At 42.0% G+C, this 19,730-nt stretch overlaps 1 protein-coding gene across 5 annotated transcripts in view; it reads left to right on the plus strand.

The window, feature by feature from the left end:
* DICER1 (dicer 1, ribonuclease III) overlaps window positions 1–19,730 on the plus strand; it is a 61,958-nt gene that overhangs the window by 30,252 nt on the left and 11,976 nt on the right. For all 5 annotated transcript variants that reach the window (XM_084839789.1, XM_084839800.1, XM_084839821.1 and 2 more), the window contains 10 exons: window positions 164–318; window positions 1,388–1,520; window positions 2,742–2,817; window positions 11,838–11,977; window positions 13,805–13,984; window positions 14,914–15,127; window positions 15,689–15,842; window positions 18,131–18,313; window positions 19,278–19,383; window positions 19,481–19,656. In XM_084839789.1, coding sequence (XP_084695915.1) covers window positions 164–318; window positions 1,388–1,520; window positions 2,742–2,817; window positions 11,838–11,977; window positions 13,805–13,984; window positions 14,914–15,127; window positions 15,689–15,842; window positions 18,131–18,313; window positions 19,278–19,383; window positions 19,481–19,656 — 1,517 coding nt within the window. The remainder of the gene's footprint in view (window positions 1–163; window positions 319–1,387; window positions 1,521–2,741; window positions 2,818–11,837; window positions 11,978–13,804; window positions 13,985–14,913; window positions 15,128–15,688; window positions 15,843–18,130; window positions 18,314–19,277; window positions 19,384–19,480; window positions 19,657–19,730) is intronic.

The following is a 19,730-nucleotide window of genomic DNA, read 5'->3' on the forward strand; positions in this document are numbered from 1 at the left end:
GGGTTCCACTATTCTATCTTAATGGTGCTCTAGGTAGTATCCCTGTTATGGGTGTCCCTCATTCCCCCTTGTTCATATGTCTGTCTGTCTGTCTCTCAAATGTTTATATTGGTGGTAACTTGCATGGAATGATCTTGTCATTGTGTCTGAATTTTTTTTAAAGATCCTGAGGAACAAATGTTCAAAGTCTGTAGATACTGGTGAAACAGAAAATGAACCTATTATAGATGACGATGATATTTTCCCACCATATGTGTTGAGACCAGAAGATAGTGGTCCAAGGGTCACAATAAACACTGCTATTGGACACATTAATAGGTATGAGTCCTGTTGCTTTTTTTACTTTACACGATAGAATTTATTATAAGAAGCCCAACGCATTTCGACCTTTTTTTTTCTTATTTTAGGCCTTCTTCAGGGGGCTGTAGGCTGAAACATGTTGGGCTTCTTAAAATAAATTCTATCTTGCATCCTGAGAACCTGTTTCTCTTCTTTGTGATCCACTCTGGATGCTCATCTCCTTCTGTTTTCTTTCTATTTTACTTTGGACATACTCTTCTGGATTTCTTTTAAGCCCCACATGCATAAGAGGGAGCTGCCTTTAGTCTTGAGGCAACTCTGTTATGGTTGTGCTACAGATTCCCCCAACACATTTGTTGTATAATCATAATGATTATTTTGTGTGGATGCAGAAGAATATTGATGTTTTAAGTAATGTCCTATAAGGAACAGCGGGTAGTGGTACATGGGCTGAAACAAACCCCTCAGGGGACCAACTAGTCATCCCAGTTGCTAGGACTCCTTGATACATCTCAATAAACTTGTTGAAACACATTTGTTTTTCCCTCATCCTGATATATGAGCAAATTAATCTCCTCTTGCCCTGCAACCCTCTGTTCAAAATGGCCTACTGGTATAAGTAAGTGCTGACCAGTATCTACTGCCTTACTCAAAGGAGTTTGTCTATCATTTGTGTAGCACTTCATGGTGTACAAATGTTTAATAATTGTCTCATTTTTTTAATGAAATGAGATAGAGAGAACATAATCTAATTCAGTGTTTCTTAAAGTTTATGTAATTATTCCTAGAGCATACTAGACCTTCCCAGAGCATACTGAACCTTAAAACCTCATTGTTCTCACACCAGTTCATCTCCACTCAGTAGCAGTCTGGGGCTTGCAAGTATATTTGTCCTTAAGCCCAGCTGAGGACTCTTGAGCCTTGACTTAAACATATTGCATAACTTTTAGAGAGACAGAAAAGTTATAAGTAGCTGGAAACTATTGGTCCTTCCCTGTTGTGTTCTAGCAATTGGTAAATAAGCTAGCTGTAAGATGTCTGCTTCCTTTTAGAGCAATTCATGTTTTTAAAATTTTGTGTCAAATAGGTACTGCGCTAGGTTGCCTAGTGACCCATTTACTCATCTGGCTCCTAAGTGTAAAACTAGAGAACTCCCCGATAATACATTTTATTCAACTCTTTATCTGCCTATCAATTCTCCTCTTCGAGCATCAATAGTTGTAAGTACTTCAGTTTGTTTAGATTAATTTATCCTTTGAACATGTTCATGTTCTATGTTTTCCCATTGGCATTGATTTACAGTGACAGTGTATATTTTGCTACTAGATAAAGGCTTGCTCTGCTTCTGCTAGGCAGCCTGATTCCATGGATTTGCGATTAGCTTGAAGGGGTTCAAGTATTGATTTATGCTGCCTCAGCTGAAACTTGATCTATCAAATGGGGCACAGTTGAGACTGCTCAAAACACTACAAGGCACATACTGCGTAGGAGGAAGAAAGGAGAGGATCATCTTTTGTCTTCCTCCCCTCCATCCCTGCTAGACTAGCAGATTAATGCTTGAAGAAGATGGGTGTGGGGCTTTATTGACAGAAAGCACTCCTTTCTGTCAATAAAAAAAAATACCTTATTTTCCCTACATGTTCAGTGCTCAGCTGAAATATGCATGTGTGGTCTGGCATTTATTTACAGTAAGATGCCATGCACAAGCTGCAGTAAGCAATTGCTAGCAACTTGTGTGGGTTATATACATTAGTTATCTATTATGTGTTGTTGTTGTTCAGTCATTAAGTCGTGTCCGACTCTTCGTGACCCCGTGGACCATAGCACACCAGGCCTTCCTGTCTAAACAATATTGTTTTTTACAGCATCGGACTTTCTTTTCACCACCGGACACATCCACAGCTGAGTGTCCTTTCGGCTTTGGCCCAGCCGCTTCGCTCTTTCTGGCACTACTTTGAAATTCCCTCTGCTCTTCCCCAGTAGTATATTGGACACCTTCCGACCGGAGGGGCTCATCTTCTGGCGTCATCTCTTTTAGCCTTGTGATATGTTCCATGGGGTTTTCTTGGCAAGAATACTGGAGTGGGTTGCCATTTCCTTCTCCAGTGGACCACATTTTGTCAGAACTGTCCTCCATGACCTGTCTGTCTTGGGTGGCCCTGCACGGCATAACTTATGGCTTCACTGAGTTACGCAAGCCCCTTCGCCCAACGAGGCAGTGATCCATGAAGGGGATCTATTATGTATCGCTCTGTGTATTTTTTATGTGCTTTCGTTACATTTAAATTTGTCATTTGCATAGGGGCTATTTGTTTTTTTTGGGGGGGTGAGAATATTTGGTTATTTAAAACTGAGGCAAACGATGATTTTAAAGTATGTGATTGTTGTATTACATATTTATAAGAGAATCACAATGTGCTTGCTTTAAATTTTATTTCTAGGGTCCCCCAATGAGTTGTACAAGATTGGCAGAGAGAGTTGTTGCTCTTATTTGCTGTGAAAAATTGCATAAAATTGGTGAGTATCTTTGGCAATGAAAAGTTGAAAGGGAATTTTGTTATTTTCTACTGATTCACTTGCCAACACCTGTATGTTTACTGTAATCAAGGGATTGGATCCAGACTTGACCGTCCATGCATGGAAGGGTTCCTGTTCACAAATGGTACCATCATCCAGAGAAGGATTTCTGTTGGATGCAGGAGGTCAGATAGGGATTTTCTCTGATTCCCCCTGCATATTCCCACACTGCCTACCACATTGTTCTGGAGTGTCTCCCCGGGAAAAGCTTGAGAAGTGTTACTGCAGATAGAAGGGGGTAATTGGAGAAAATTGCTACTCCACCTCCTTCTTCTAGTGCCAGCAGAACTCTGCTGGGTATAAATCTGGATCCAACCCAATATGTTCTTTGTGAACTCTTTGCAGTGCCACTTATGGGATCTGTGCCTGTGTAGGGAACATTTCAGAAACTTCTAAAGCTCCCCTGCTCCTGAGCAGGGAATTGCCATTCCCTTGCATGGCTCAGAGGCAGGGCCAAGGTGCTGTCCTCAATTTCTTTCAGACCTCCATCTGAATGGCATGATAGAGGGAACTTCCTTTAGAGTCTCATAAATATTTCTCCTGATAACTACTCCTTGAAATATATTTTATTATTTATATAAATATATATTCATCTGGTTTCATCTGACATACTTTAACTTTGTTGTAGGGGAAAAAAAAGAAACGGTAGGTTTACTGAGTTGGGGAAATTGTCCTCTCAAAAGTATCCCTCATAAAAATTACCTAAGTTTCCACCTGCCTTTACCTCCCTTTGTGTTTTCTCTGCTCTGCTGAGATTCATAACATCAGTCCCTGTCTGTACTGCTTCCCAGCTAAGCGTGCTGTGCTCAGACTTCAGGCTATGTCCCTTGTGGGGTATGAGCGTTAATCACCTTTGAGATGATGCTACCACTGATGCCTTTGAGTGATGCTGCCACTCTGTCTTCTCAGTCTGACCTCAGTACTATTATAATAACCTACAGTTGCTGGGTACTGCCCCAGAGCAACTGCCATCCAACCCAGGGTGTAAGCCTTCCCCAATCTGCCCTCCAGATGCTTTAGACTACAAGTTCCATCCATGACTATTGGCCATGTTGGGGTTGATGGGAGTTGTGGTCCAAAACATCTGAAGTGTACCGGATAGGGGAAGGCTGATTATAAAGCTTCTATGGTAACTGTTCTGAACAATGGGGTAGGTGTGCCTGCTGCCTTGGTTGTTGCATAATCTCGACCATAGTTCATTTAAACCTTCCACCCAAAACACTGTTAGCCTCTGCTTTGGTTTGTAAATCCTCTAGCCCTAAAGAGCCAGCACCGTTAGGTTCATGAATGACCAATTCTTGCGTCAATACCAACTAAGGCAGAGTTAGGCAACCTGGTGCCCTCCAGATGTTTTGGACTGCAACTCCCAACAAGAAGAAAAGGTGGAAGACAACAGAAGAAGCCAGTGTGGCTTCACAAAAAGCTTAGGGATGACCTGAAAACAAAAAAGGACACACATAGGAAGTGGAAAGAAGGCCAAGTAACAAAGGAAGAGTACAGGCAGGTAGCACAGAATTGCAGGGAAGGCGTCAGGAAGGCTAAAGCTGAGAACGAGCTGAGGTTAGCCAGAGATGCTAAAAACAACAAAAAGGCTTTCTTCAGCTACTTGCATAGTAAAAGCAGAGGAAAGAAATGGTTGTTCATCTATTAAATAAGGATGGCAAAACAATAACAGATGACAAAGAAAAGGCAGAGGTGCTCAATTCCTACTTTGGCTCAGTCTTCTCCCAAAAGAGGGTCTATGACACCCCTGGCAAAGGCGAAGTACAGGCTGAAGGGGCAGGATTGCAGCTTGAGATCAATAGGTATATGGTCAAGGAACACCTCATTACTTTGAATGAGTTCAAATCTCCAGGGCCAGATGAACTGCATCCTAGAGTAATAAAGGAACTGGCAGAAGAACTCTCAGAACCACTGTCTATTCTCTTTGAGCAATCATGGAGGACGGGGGAAGTGCCAGATGACTAGAGGAGGGCTAACGTGGTCCCTATCTTCAAAAAGAGCAAAAAGGAGGAACCTGGGAACTACAGACCAGTCAGTCTGACATCAATCCCTGGGAAAATTCTGGAGCAGATGATAAAGTGATCCATCTGGAAGCACTTTGAAAACAATGCCGTGATTACTCGAAGCCAACATGGATTTGTCAAAAACAAGTCCTGCCAGGTGAACCTAATCTCATTTTTTGATCAAGTAACCTCCCTTGTAGACCGTGGGAATGCTGTAGACATCATATACCTTGACTTCAGCAAAGCTTTCGACAAAGTGCCCCATGATATCCTGATGAGCCTACTAGCTCAAAGTGGGCTAGATGAAACAACGATCCGGTGGATCCACAGTTGGCTACAGAATCGGACTCAAAGAGTGCTTATCAATGGGACATGCTCAAACTGGGGAGAGGTAACTGCAGGGCTCAGTCCTGGGCCCAGTGCTCTTCAACATTTTTATTAATGACTTGGAGGAGGAGGTGCAGGGAATGCTGATCAAATTTGCAGATGACACAAAATTGGGCGGGATAGCTAATACTTTGGAAGACAGAAACAAAACTCCAAGTGATCTGGATAGACTGGAGCGCTGGGCAGAAAACAAGAGAATGACATTTAATAGGGATAAATGCCAAGTTCTGCACCTAGGAAAAAGAAACCAAATGCACAGTTACAAGATGGGGGATACGTGGCTCAACAACACTGCAAGCGAGAAGGATCTTGGAATTGTTGTTGATCACAAGCTGAATATGAGCCAACAATGTGATGTGGCTGCAAAAAAGGCCAATGCTCTTTTGGGCTGCATTAATAGAATCATAGCTTCCAAATCCCAGGAAGTACTAGTTCCCCTCTACTCAGCACTTAGGCCTCATCTGGAGTACTGTGTCCAGTTCTGGGCACCACACTTTAAGAAGAATGCAGACAAACTGGAGAGGGTTCAGAGGAGGGCAACAAAGGTGATCGGGGACTGGAAACAAAGCCCTATTAAGAGAGACTGAAAGAACTGGGCATGTTTAGCCTTGAGAAGAGAAGACTGAGGGGAGATATGTTAGCACTCTTCAAGTACTTGAAAGGTTATCACAGAGAAGAAGGCCAGGATCTCTTCTCAATCATCCCAGAGTGCAGGACACGGAATCATGGGCTCAAGTGACAGGAAGCCAGATTCTGGCTGAACATCAGGAAAAACTCCCCGACTGTTAGAGCAATATGACAATGGAACCAATTCCCTAGGGAGGTGGTGGGCTCTCCCACACTGGAGGCATTCAAGATGAGGCTGGACAGCCATCTGTCAGGGATGCTCTGACTTGGATTCCTGCATTGAGCAGGGGGTTGGACTCGATGGCCTTGTAGGCCCCTTCCAACCCTACTATTCTATGATTCCCATAATTCCTGACATTAGCCATGCTGATTTTGGCTTATAGGAGTTGTAGTCCAAAACATCTGGAGGGCTGTAGGTTCCCTATCCCTGAATTAAGGCCAGCACCATGGAAGCCCAAGGGGGAGTGATGCTGATACCAACAGCTGTTGTATCTTTGAAACTCAATGTATTCCATACGCTGTTGTTGCAGCATTCTTGGTCCATAGCCTTGGTATCTATCTCAAGCTTTGGTACCTAGAGTGTTTCTCGGAACCAGTAGCCTCAGTTCTTGCTTCCAGCCTAGAGTTTCTTGGTTCCATCAGTTTTGGTACCCAGTTTAAACCTTGGTATCTAACATTTTCTTGTATTTGGTATCCAGTACTCAACACTCACTGTACTGGCAGGCTTGGCAACTCATGCTACATCACACTCATAGCTGGGAGGCACTGGTAATATAGACATGTATTGTCTTAGTAAATATTGTCTCTATGCTGATAATCTTTGTACCTACATAATCTAGAGTGCTGGTACTAGACAGACATTGTGTGGATTTGTTCTTGCAACAGAGGGCCAGTAGTCTGGCTGGCTGGCTTCAGTTTACTGCATGGTGCTTCCATATGGACAGTTCTGTGCTTTGTTTGGCAAGTTCTTTTGTACCTAGCACACACACTCCATTGGGTGGCTCATGGTCCCAGTACCTAAGCACTGGTGTCTAGCACACCTGTTAAGTTCATTCTGTGGGCAACTGATAATGTCAGTAGTTGGCTAGGCCCTGAACCCAGCACTCATGGCATCGTTACTCAGCACTTAAGTCCAAGCCTTGGTCCTTCCTCTAGTACCAGTCTCTCACTTTAAATTCATAATCTTGGTACCTGCTTAATTTCTGATTGCCTGCCACCTGCGGTGCAGGTGAGCATTTGTCTTCCTACCCCCATCCTGCTTGCTTCATTTCTTCCTGCATCACTTCCTGCTTTTTGTTCCTTTCTTCAGTCCTCATCTATGACTTTGCTCATGATTTCATATATCCAGCATATCTGCTGTACTGGTGCTTTGAATTCTACCAGTTTGGCTCTAGGTTCTTAAAGAAGCATGAATTTAATCTTTCTGTTTCCTCAACACCTCAGGAGATTGAGGGATATGTATACAATGTTGGGGCTATACCTCTTTTCTTGGAATCTTGACCATGATTCTCTGGATCCACTTGTGTCTACAGGAGGCATGTTCCACATCAGCCAACAGAGTGTACACCTGCAAATTATTGCTGGCACATCTTCATTTGGGCAGTGAATCCATTAAGCCCAGTCATCTATTACACTACAGTTCAAAACCCATTTCAGGTGCTGCAACCCCTACAGCAGTGCAACTCATGGTTTGCCATATGTTGTTGGACTGCAGTTCCCATCAGCCCTAGCCAGCATAGCCAGTGGTGAGGGATGATGTGAGTTGTGGTCCAACAACTGGAGGGCCACAAATTGCCCATCCCTGCCCTACAGCCATTAAATGCTTTCCTCAGTCATCTTACTCTGAAACAAAAGGTCTAAAAAATTTAACCTTTTTTTCTTCTGGTATGGATCTGGTCAGTCCATTATCTGGGATTTTAAAAGAAACCCCTGGGATACTCGGGCCAATTTTAGTTGCTTTATATCTTCCTGGGAGCCAGTAACTTCAGTACCATTCACCTCTGGCAGATCATCATATATGTTTTGGTCCAGGTTCACAACTTTGGATCACTGAGGCCTATTCGCATAGGGCAGGGACATGAAACAAAGTGCTAAAGTTCAGCCTTCAAACAATGCACACCTTCTTTGCACTGAGCACCTTCCATATTTTATGGTTCCCTTGCTTGCTATGGTCACTGACCGTTCCAGAGTGATGTCTCATGTCATACTGCTTCCCATCTCCAATGGTGGACTGGAATCTGAACATTCTATTTCAGAATGTTGGGTTGTACCTCCTCTTTCTCCAGAGCATCTCTCTCTGTCTCTCTCTCTCTCTCTCTCTTCACCTTCAGTAGAGTTCAGCAGCAAACTTTACACTGTTCTTCTTCATAGTCTCTGCAGTCACACACATGTGATCTGCTCAAAGCAGTCCAGTTTGGACCCAGGTGCTTGCATAAAGCTTCCTTGTGTATGGTTGCAGACCTTCCTGCCTTGGTTGCCATTCAGGTCTTGGATCATGGCTCCTTGACCATCTAGCCCAAGGGGCTGTTGGCCTCAGTTCCACTTGTAGACTCTCCAGCCTTCAGAATCCAGCTCTGTTGGATTCATGAATTACCAGTTCATGTAACAATACTTACTAATGCTGGCACCATGGGACTCAAGGGTCATGAGGTTGTCTACATAGCTGCATGTGTTCATTACACGCTGCTGCAGCAGCCTCACACAGCTCCAGTCACGGTATTTGGGAGTGTTCCTCAATCCCAAGCCCCAGCCCTGATGTTTGTTTGCAGAGTATTGCAGAACTGAGAAAAACAGTCAGCCTCACACACTGTAGAACTGCAGTTTGCAAACCTCTATATGCCAGCAGACTGCAAGAGCATGACTCAGCAGAAAAACAGAAACAGGATGTTACAAAGGCTTGGATCAGAAAAGGAAAGAGAAACAAGCAGTAGTAACTAGTAACCAACTAACAAGGTAGGTTATAGCCCCACTTACTGTTGGAGTAGACCAGTTGCACCTTGGTTAGTAATACATAGCTCTAACTATACACACATTGCTTGTGTAACTATAGTTAAGTCAGCCTGGGTATCTAGAACACTCTGTACTTTAAGACTTGGTACCTAGCATTTTCCTGTTACACCGTTGACCCTGATACCTAGCTTATATCCCAATACCTAGGGTTGTATCAAGTGGTGTCATTCTGCCAGCGGAACGGATTTCACTTCTCCCCTGCAGCTCGCTGCACTCACCCAAATTTGCTCTGTATGGTTGGAGAACCCTCTGGAACAGATTTGAGAGCCGTGCAGATGGCTGCAGAGACTGTAAAATATATATATATATCGTTATGTGGCTCCTTTCTGTATATATTTTTCCCTTGAGACATGGTTACCTATTGTATGCATGTCACTGTTCTGCAGACCTACCTCTGCCCATTATGGTTTCTATGATGCATGTACTGGCCATAGAAAAATAGAGAGACTGGTTAGCTAGGCAGACAAGCAAGCTGTCACTTTTAGATATATGTTAGCAGTCATCACGTGTTACTTATCTCTGTCCTGCTCTGTTACCTTGCTGGTGCTGGTTAGCTATGTATTTTCTAATCTGCTACCACTAATTTCCTTCCTGTCTGGCATCCTTGAGGTTTGAGATCTCTTCATGGCATTGATTTAAATGAAAGGCCTTTTCTTTGGCCTTCCTGGAATGTTTTGGGTGTTGATCCTTGCTATCATTCTTCAAGGCTTACTTGGGAACCCAAGGGCCACTTTGTAGCCTGTACTTGCTGGGCATTTTTGTTAAACTGCTTTACTACTGTTTCATAGCTCCACCAATTCTAGTCTCTCTGGAGCCCCTCTCTGGCATTTGAGATGCTCTCTGTAATCACTCTCTTAAGAGCTCACATTGTCTTATTTGTAAGTCAGTGGTATAATCTCTCTCCATGGGCCTGTATAATTTTACGCCCTATACAGGAGGCCACAAAGTAGTAGTCTCATGGCTGAACCTTTGGATGATATGTCTGCTCCCACTTCCAAGTGATCAACTTGCTACTATCCCATATGTGAGACTGCACAGAGACCATGACAAGGACACACAGGTGACTTATCTGTAACTGTAATTCTTCGAGTGGTCATCTGTGAAGTCGCACAGCCTGCCCTCCTTCCCTGCTGCAGGTCTAGCTTTTGACTGGTGCTTGTGGTGTTCTCAGAGTATCTGAGGAGATAACTTTTGTCTTGCCCCTGAGCCATGTAAGGGCACAGAGTTTCCCAGTTCAGGGGCTGCAGATTCTGCTGAGTTCTAGAAGTTTCTGAAATGCTGCTCTGCACAGGCAGAGATTCCATATGTGGAATTGCACAGATAATCACTCAAAGAACTACAGTTATAGGTAAGCTGCCTGTCTTTGGTCCCAACAGAACCTGCATGGAATATTTCAGCTGATTTGTGGAAAGCACAACAGGAATGTTAGTGTGCTTTCTTTAGACGATTTTAAGAATCCTGGATTTTGGTTGCTGATTTAATGTTCATGGGGTGCTTCCAGATGAGGCTGTTATCACACCACCACCCTGCCTCAGCCACAGAATTTTACAGGAGGTTCAGACGTTGTGGTCTTCTGTCCTCCTGCTTTTTCTTACTACTTCCATCTTTTTTCTTACCTCACAAAATCTTAAGGCGAAAAAAACAGCATTGTAACGGAGAAAAAGACAGCATAGCTGCACAGTGGCTTCTAACTGGTAGCACTAGGAGTCCTCCATCTAGAAGCACCCTAGGCCACAGTGAAATGCTGGAGGCAGAGGTGTGCAAGTGGAAGGCTGCTTGTGCAGTGAGGCTTTCCTACCCCTCCTCTGTACTGTAGTCCCCTGTGCGTGCCCCCAAAGCAATAAGGCACCTTGTGCAAGGTACCTCAGCCTGATTATCTCTGCTTCCCCCTTCCCACTGCATCCTCTGTACACCCTACCCCATGCTGTTCTAGAGGGCCCCATAACTCAAGGGGCTACAGTCAGTAGGGTGGGGCCAGGAAAGCCCAGTGTAAATGAACTTCTATTCTCACAAATCTGGATCCAAATCAATATGTTTAGAAAGGATGCAGTCCTATGTATGTTTACTTTATCCATTGGTCAGAGAACCAAGAGCTATTGGGAGGCTGTACCCCTTTGCCTCCCAGGATAAACATCATGATGAGGGGGAGACCAACAGAGACCTCTACATTGGCCAGAGAAGAGTCAGCTGTAGGAAGCTTATTTGGCCCTTCCCTCCCAGAAGGAACACCTATAAGAACTTGCAAACTAAGAACTGGTGCTTGAGTTCTGCTTTTTTTCCTTCTCCCTCCAAATCCCCTTTCCTTTTGTGTCATATCTTTTAGATTGTAAACCTGAGGGCAGGGTCTTTCTTATTATTAATCTATGTAACCCACTTTGGGAGCCTTTCTTTTGCCTGAAGAGCACGATAAAAATACTGTAAATAAATTCCATTGAACTTAGCTGGAGGTGCTTCAGAATAAACATGAACAGGATCTATCAATGTATTATCTTTAGGCACTTACCATTATAGATTGGTCTCTAAACAATAACATTTAACAAAAGTAACATAGTTTCTGAGAATCTTGAAACGCTTTTCCCTCAATAATTTAAATTTGGGCAGTTTTCCTTCAGCTGTTGGTGCAGGAAATTAAATTCTCTGTCAGTTTCAACAAAGAAAGGATTATTGTTTTAATTCTTTTATGTCTACTTTGAAAGTTTTACCTTCATTGCCTTAAAACAGATTAGGAACTTTAGAACTTCAGTTGGCAAAGAATGTAAGGTGCATGTAGAATTGCTGCTAATGCTTTGTTACTGAGGTCAACCAAATGTCACAGTTCCTCAACATTTTATTATAGGTTATATAAAAGTCGTTTGGGGGGATGAGCAGATTTTATTATAGTTAAGGAATTACTATAGGATTTATAATTTGTTCTTCATCAATACATTTTAGGTGAACTGGATGATCACTTGATGCCTGTTGGAAAAGAGACAGTGAAATATGAGGAGGAACTTGATTTGCATGACGAAGAAGAAACCAGTGTTCCAGGAAGGCCAGGCTCTACAAAACGAAGGCAATGCTACCCTAAAGCTGTTAGTATAGTTCTGTGCCCACACTATGTGTGATCACGTCTATGATCTTTAACCACATGTTTGTTTAAGGTTCTTCTGACTTGTAGTTTATTCTTGTCCCTCCTTTGCCATACAACTGTGTAAACCTGAGGTCTTACAGAAAGGTTATGTAAACAAAAATAATTGTTTCCCAGAAAACTTGGGGAAAGGAGTCTTGTTACTCCACCACAAAGTAGCAGTAGTAGTTATGGGCATGATCACATAGGCTGGGACATTGGACTTTTCCCACTCAAACCTGAGGGATGTGTGTGGAGGATAGATTCAGGGGAAAGAAAGGGAAATGCATTTCAAATAAAGTTAGTTTAATCAAGTGGGCATCAATACAGCATGGTGGAAAAGTAATGGCTTTCATTCCTCACTAGTTCAGGTTCTTGCTAGTATGAGACAAAGCATAGTCTGATGGCATGTGATGCAGCACACTTACAGAAGCTAAGTAGGCCTAGTGACTAGTCAGTGCCTGGATGACAACCTGCCTGGGAAACACTATGTATGCCATATTGAGCTGTCTGGAAGGAAGGCAGGATACAAAAAGCAATATTATTTAATAGCATTTGTTGTTCTGTTGAAACCCAGCATTGTTGCCATATGCAAATACATAAATAAGCAGCTTTGGATGTGATGGCATTGCAGAGGAACAGGAAACACAGAATACAACTTTTGCATCTCCCCAACACCAGAAATGCACATACTAGGTAGGGGAGGTGAAGACACATTTTGGATTCCAAGATGTTGCAAACTAATGCGAAACAAGCACTTCTTGTTCACAACAACATACTGCCACGTCTAAAATTGCTCTCAGTTTATAGAAGATAGGAAGCTCCCTTATACCATGTCAGATCATTGGTCTATCTAGCTCTGTATTGTCTACACCAGGGGTAGGCAACTGTGGGAGATTTGGGGGCCATTTTTGTCTTCCCACTATCACAGTCTGCTGGGCAACCCAAAAATTATTTTTTTAAAAAATGGCATCTGGAGCACTATGGAGCACTAAAAAGGTCAGATTTAGGTTGTTTGCAAGCTGAATATGACCCTTTTAGGGTTCTGTAGCAGCCATGAAGCCCTAAAAGGGTCATATTTAGCTTGCAAACAAGCTGATTAGAGTTTGGGTGCTCTGTAGTGTTCTGGCCACTTTTTTTCCTGTTAAATTAAAAAAAAAAATTGGTGAGGGCGGTCTACACCACCCACCCTTGGTCTGCACCAAATGATACTGGCTCACCAGAGTTTAAGGCACAAGACTTTTCCAGCCCTAACAGGAAAAGCTAGGGACTGAATCTTCTACTGAGAGCCCTTCCCATAGGCCTTTTACAATGCAGGAATGTTACATTTGCATTTGCTATCTTTGAAATGGCTGCTAGTGAACTGCTTTATTACAACAACAAATGCATTTACGTTCTGCCTTTATATCCAAGAATACATAAATATCATTTGCAAAGACTCCCCAGCTTGTTGAGGCATGATTGTTTTGTAGGCTGGAGCCTGCTTCATGAGTTACCTGTTCTGTTCCATTATGGTTTATTTGCTGTTTTATTTCTTCTTGTGGCAGAAAGCTTGTATGGTAGAAACTATCGATGTAGCAGAGCAGAAATTACACTTCCAGTGACTGATCTGCTAGTTGTGCTTACACTGTTAAACAAATTGGAAACTCACAGTGTATTCCTCCATCCTGTATATTTTGTGTTTTTAAAGCACTCATACACAAAGACTTTATAATTAAAAAATCTGTGTTTATATGCATGTTTAAGTGAACTTAAAAAAATTAAAAGATATTTCTGTATGCTATGTCTATAGATTCCAGAATGTTTGAGGGATAGTTATCCCAGACCTGACCAACCCTGTTACCTTTATGTAATTGGAATGGTATTAACTACCCCTCTACCTGATGAGCTCAACTTCAGGCGGCGAAAGCTATATCCTCCTGAAGATACTACGAGATGTTTTGGAATACTGACAGCCAAACCTATACCTCAGGTAGCTAAATATGTGCTTGTATACTCACCCCACCACCACCCCGATTTGCTTTGAGATGTTCAAGATTTGGTAGCAGGCTAGTGTGTTAAATCACACATTTATACTCATGGAACAACCTTGATTATTGTTTCTTGTCATAGTTGACTAGTTAAAGGTGCATCAAAAATCTTATAGTGCATTGATGGTCCTTTTAAATAGAAGTTTTGAAAGGTCTTGTTTCTCAAATAATGTATCACAATCCAGAGCAGTAGCTCAATTTTTTGTATCCTTATGGCTCCCCATGTCAGAGGGTGATTGTGGGTTTGCAACTTATAGAAGTAGCTTGTGAAACAGAGGATGTTGCTGTGTAAAAATGGATACTAAAAGCTTTATAGCACATACAAAACTGGGCTGCATTCTTTAATTAAAGATGCTGTGATTTCCCTCACGGGAAGTAAATGTATTTTTATATATACACTCACGCGTGCGTGTGTGTGTGCGTGTGTGTGTGTGAATCAATGACTACCCTGAGTCTTAACCTGTCTTGTGCTTTTACAATTGGTAGACATTATTAAACTATGCCTTTTAGCACAGAGTAAAAAACGTAATGAGTTAGGCTTGGTCATGGTTAATGTTTTGAGACCATCTGGTATGTCAGAGCATGGTGCTACTATCTGGCTTCCAAAGCTAGTATATGATGGAGTGTATGGGTTTTGCAGTAGAACTTGCAATCTTAATACCCATGCCCTTTCCTTCAATTTCACAAAAAGATGAAATTTCATAAAAGTTGGAGGGTATAGTTATCTTTCCAAAGTTGTACTCTATCTCACTTCTGCACATGTTGAATAATAGTTAAGCATTAGCAGCTAAACAGAGATACAAACTTTGGTCAGTGCCTTTTTGAAACAATCTTGTATTGACTTTGGGTTGTTTTTACTTTCTACACTTAGATTCCTCACTTTCCTGTATACACCCGCTCAGGAGAGGTGACCATATCTATTGAGCTAAAGAAATCAGGTTTCACTTTGTCTTTACAAATGCTTGAGTTGATCACAAGACTTCACCAGTACATATTCTCTCACATTCTTCGACTTGAGAAACCTGCACTAGAATTCAGACCTACCGATGCTGATTCAGCCTATTGTGTTCTACCTCTTAATGTTGGTGAGGAGAGTGCTGTTGTAAATACTGATTTCCATTACATATAGTGGGTTTGGATCCAAACGTGCCCATCTGCATGCAGAAGGTGTCTTCTACTCATGGACAGCCTGTTTTATGCTTCAAGTTAGAGCATTGTTCAGGAAAAGTGAAACTAAATCTAATTATGTTTTGCTTGCACAAGAGCTGGCACATTGTCTCACACAAGCAGAAGCCTGAGAACTGCTGCAGAACTTCCCTATTATAATAGGACATGAAATCCTATGCAAGATATTGTCCATGTATTTATGGAACAATGCTAGTAGCTAACAGCTTTCTGCTCATGGTCCTTTGGATCCACTCAATGGTTCTTTTTATTTGGGGCTTAAAGTTTGAGGGAAGGGTCGAGGCCATGGTTAGAATAGCCATGGAATATAATACAGCCAAGAGTCCTGTGACGTGAACAAATTTTATTGTAGCATAGGAGTCTTGGTGATTTTACTGTCCAGGAATATATGATAAGAACCTGAAATAACATTCTAAACGTTTCATTTTTTAAAATCTAATATGCCCACCTTTCTTTTTAAGTTGATGGCTCCAGCACTTTGGACATTGATTTTAAATTTATGGAAGATATTGAAAAATCTGAAGCTCGTACAGGCATTCCCAGTACACAGTATACAAAGGAGACACCTTTTATTTTCAAACTAGAAGATTACCAGGATGCAGTTATCATTCCAAGGTCAGTATCTTATAAACAATAAATCGGTGTGTATGCATTTGTAGCCAGTATTTCTCAGTTGCTAACACTTTAGATGCAAATGTTGTAGTGATGCTCAAACCTAGCTTAGAGCAGTTGGCTTCCTGCTTACTTCAAAAGATTACGGGTGTCTCTACATTAAGCGAAAAACCCGCAAAACCCCACATCGTTTCCGGAGCTTCCTGCTTTCGGTTTCTTTGCGGGCTTCTTTATACGGCAGCCACGTGGTTTGAACTGAGGGAGTGCCTTCCTCCCACCCTGGCATGTGTGCAAAGGAAGGTGGGGGGAGTCTTGTTTTCGTAGCTCCTGCTGTACTGTTTTCTCACAGTCCCCAGGCTCTGACTTACTTCTAAGTAGAGATAATACCACAGTATAAGTCTGTAATCCTGGGCACACTTACTTGGGGGTAAGCTGCATTGCACTCAATGGGACTTTCTTCTGAGTAGATACAAGATCACGCTGTAAGTCTGCAACCCTCAGCACACTTACTTGGGGGTAATCCCTATTGAACTGAATATGGTGCTCTGACACAACAGAGAACATTGCTTCTGAGCTTGGTGGGGTGGGGGATCAGATGTGTCTCCCTTCGTTGCAGGGAGGCATTTTACCCTCTTCTCCCTCCGACTGAGAAATGCAGAGGCAGGAGATGCAATGGGCAGGCGATTCTTGCCCTCGCATCTGTCAAATCTGCTCGGGTCTCCTTCCCTGCAACCCCACTCCCATCCTCAATGCCTTCGTCATCCTGACCGTGCCCCCAGCAACTGAAAACTAATGCCCACAGCAGGCAGACAGAGCGGTTTCTTCCGCTATGGGAGAATTTCACGGGGAGGTCATGGTGCTTCTGTTCCGTAGGCTGGGAAGAATATTACTTTTTTTGCATTTGGGGCAAACACTGGATAGGCTGAGGGAAATGGCGGGAGAGGCCCTGGAGGGTAATAGCATAATCTCAAGAGCCTGCAGACTTCTGTGACAGAGCCATCTCAATAGTAGGACAAAAGCTCTGTGTGATGAACCCCTACCTCTCAAACTAGAAAAGAACAGTTCTTCCCAAATAAGATACTGTAAGAGCACAATTCTATGCATGTTTAGACAGAAAAAGTCCTATAACTCCCAGCATGGCTGGCTGGGGAATGTTTGGAATTGTAGGACTTTTTTTCTGTCTAAGGTTACATAGGACTGCACCCAGAATTTTCCTTGTTCTTAGTCATTGTCCAGTATGCAGCTCTTATCACTGTCCTCTAGGCTTTATGGTACAATAGTTGGCTTACCTAATAGAAAGGAAAGCCTAACTTAAGTGCTTTATAGAAAACAAGCTGTTCTTTAAAATCATTTATTTATATATTTATTTTACAAATTTCTTGGCTGCCTTTCAGGGAAGAAGCCCTCCCAAGGCAGCTCACAGCAATAAAATACATAAAAACAGTTAAAATATTAAAAGTGATAAAAACATACAATAAAATAGCAGTAAAATAACAATAAAAGCTGAAAATAAAACCAGCAGCAGCAACAGCAGTCGTATCAAGAGAAGGTCAAGGTAAAATAATATGTTTTCAAGGCCTTCTTAAAAGCCTGCAATGAGATAGCAGCATGGAGAATATTGGCATCACTGCTAGCATAGGCAAGAAAAACTAATGAAACAAAAGGAATAATAACATGGAATATTTTAAGTAGTTTAAACATAAAGAAGCAAGGAGGATTCTGGTTTAATTATTATAATGGGACTTAAACAGGAATAAAAGCTAAAATATGTTGGATTCTAGTTATGCTTTTAAACCTATAATGCATCTTTTTTTTCTTAGATAATCTTTGCTTCCTGTTTCAACAGAAACACAATATTCAGGAGCTATGCAATTAATCCTGTACTCCCATGGTGGTTTTGTACTTTGTGCTATAAGCAGAATACCTCCTCCCCCAATACTATGTAGCAGATTGATTTTGAAAGGGAGGAGATTTCAAATGTAATTTGATATAAGGGAGAGAGTGTCTGCACTTTAAAAAAAACCAAATTCCACTGGGCACAAGATTTTGGATGTGTCTAAAGTAGCTATTTGTGTCCAGACCAAGAATTATAGGTTGTTTGATTACTTTGATAAATTGCAGGATTTTGATAAATTGCACTGGAGCTATTTTATATTTTATTTTGGACTTGCTTATAATTGCGTTCTAGGTCTTATACCCTAAGCCTAAAAGTGTTCCAACATCAGGACAAGTTAGAAAGTTTGTTCAGCACAGCAATTAATGTTGCGACCCAAATATCTGCTTCTGTTTAGGTATCGAAATTTTGATCAGCCTCATCGATTCTATGTTGCTGATGTCTACACAGATCTTACTCCATTGAGCAAATTTCCCTCCCCAGAATATGAAACCTTTGCTGAATATTATAAAACCAAGTATAACCTTGACCTGACCAATCTCAACCAGCCATTGCTGGATGTGGACCACACATCTTCAAGGTAAGCTCAATACAAATTAATACTGCAATTATCATAATAAACTTGCAGTAGTTTACAAGTACTACTTTTTTAGTTGTGTGGGTGATTAAAAATATATTGCTTAAAGTTTCCAAATTACCTAGTGTATTTAAAAATTGCTCATTTGATGTATTTTTAAAACTATTTAGGTCCCAGTACTGTGATCCCTGGGAGGATGTCCCAGGAGTCTTTGGATTTTTCAGAGAGAGAGGGAGAGAGAGAGAGAAGTGTGTGGAGGGGGGGGGGAGGTGCAGCGCAGGGAGAGAGAGATCTGACCTCACAAGCCTCTTACCTGTAGCTGTAGAAAGGTCTGCAGCTGGTGCGTCTCTGATGTCAGAACTATGATGTCGGGTAAGATGAAAAGGAGGCATGCTGGGGGGAGGCTATCGATCCACAGGATCCAAAGCCCTCCTATTCCCCCAGCATGGCCCTGGAACAGGGGGAAAACTATACCAGCCCTGCAGCTGGCATAGTTTATTTCCCTCCCATTGGGAGTAATTGCAGGGGAAAGATTTTTAAAGAACAAACAGCAGTAAAAGATCAAATAAAAAGATCATATCCCAGCAGGGCATATGAAAAGGCAGTTCCTTTGCCTTGGTTTCTCTCTCTCCCTTCCCCATAGGATTTCTGTGCCTGGTACTCATTTTTCAGAAAGCAAGAAATAACTATAGTTGTGATTTGGTTTTGCCTAAAGAAAAAAATCAAAGTGAATTTGGAGGCTCTGGCTCAGGAGAAACATTTCCACAGGAAGAATTTCCAGGGGAGCAAAAATAATGTCTATAAGGCTAGTAAAATATTTCAGAGAGGTTTCCCACATCCCTAGTTCTCACGTCATCTTGTAAGTCAATCTTTCCTTTTCTTTTCTCCTCTCACCCACCTTCCTAGGTGGAATGCAGAGTTACTATACTATGTATCTTAAAGAAAAGGCTTTTCCATTTGTTTTTAGACTTAATCTTTTGACTCCTCGTCATTTGAATCAGAAAGGGAAAGCTCTTCCGTTAAGCAGTGCTGAGAAGAGGAAAGCTAAGTGGGAAAGTCTGCAGAATAAGCAGGTAATAGTGTACTTCCCATTTTATAATGTTCAGTACTGCTTTACTACTCTAAAAGATAATATCAGACTTTAAAGGTGGATTTTTTTCTTTATTAAAGATTCTAGTGCCAGAACTCTGCGCTATACATCCTATTCCAGCGTCACTGTGGAGAAAAGCAGTTTGTCTGCCTAGCATTCTTTATCGTCTTCACTGCCTTTTGACAGCTGAGGAACTCAGATCTCAAACTGCCATTGATGCTGGTGTAGGAGTTAAGTCACTCCCTACAGATTTCAGGTATTGAATTTGCTGTACTTTACCTCTGTATAATTACGTTGAACAGTTGTTTGAAGTTTTGCCAATGTTGTGTC

This window comes from Heloderma suspectum, chromosome 1 (genome assembly GCF_057233095.1).
Source record: "Heloderma suspectum isolate Gila_16-S chromosome 1, 16-S_ref, whole genome shotgun sequence".
NCBI classification, from domain to species: Eukaryota; Metazoa; Chordata; class Lepidosauria; order Squamata; family Helodermatidae; genus Heloderma; species Heloderma suspectum.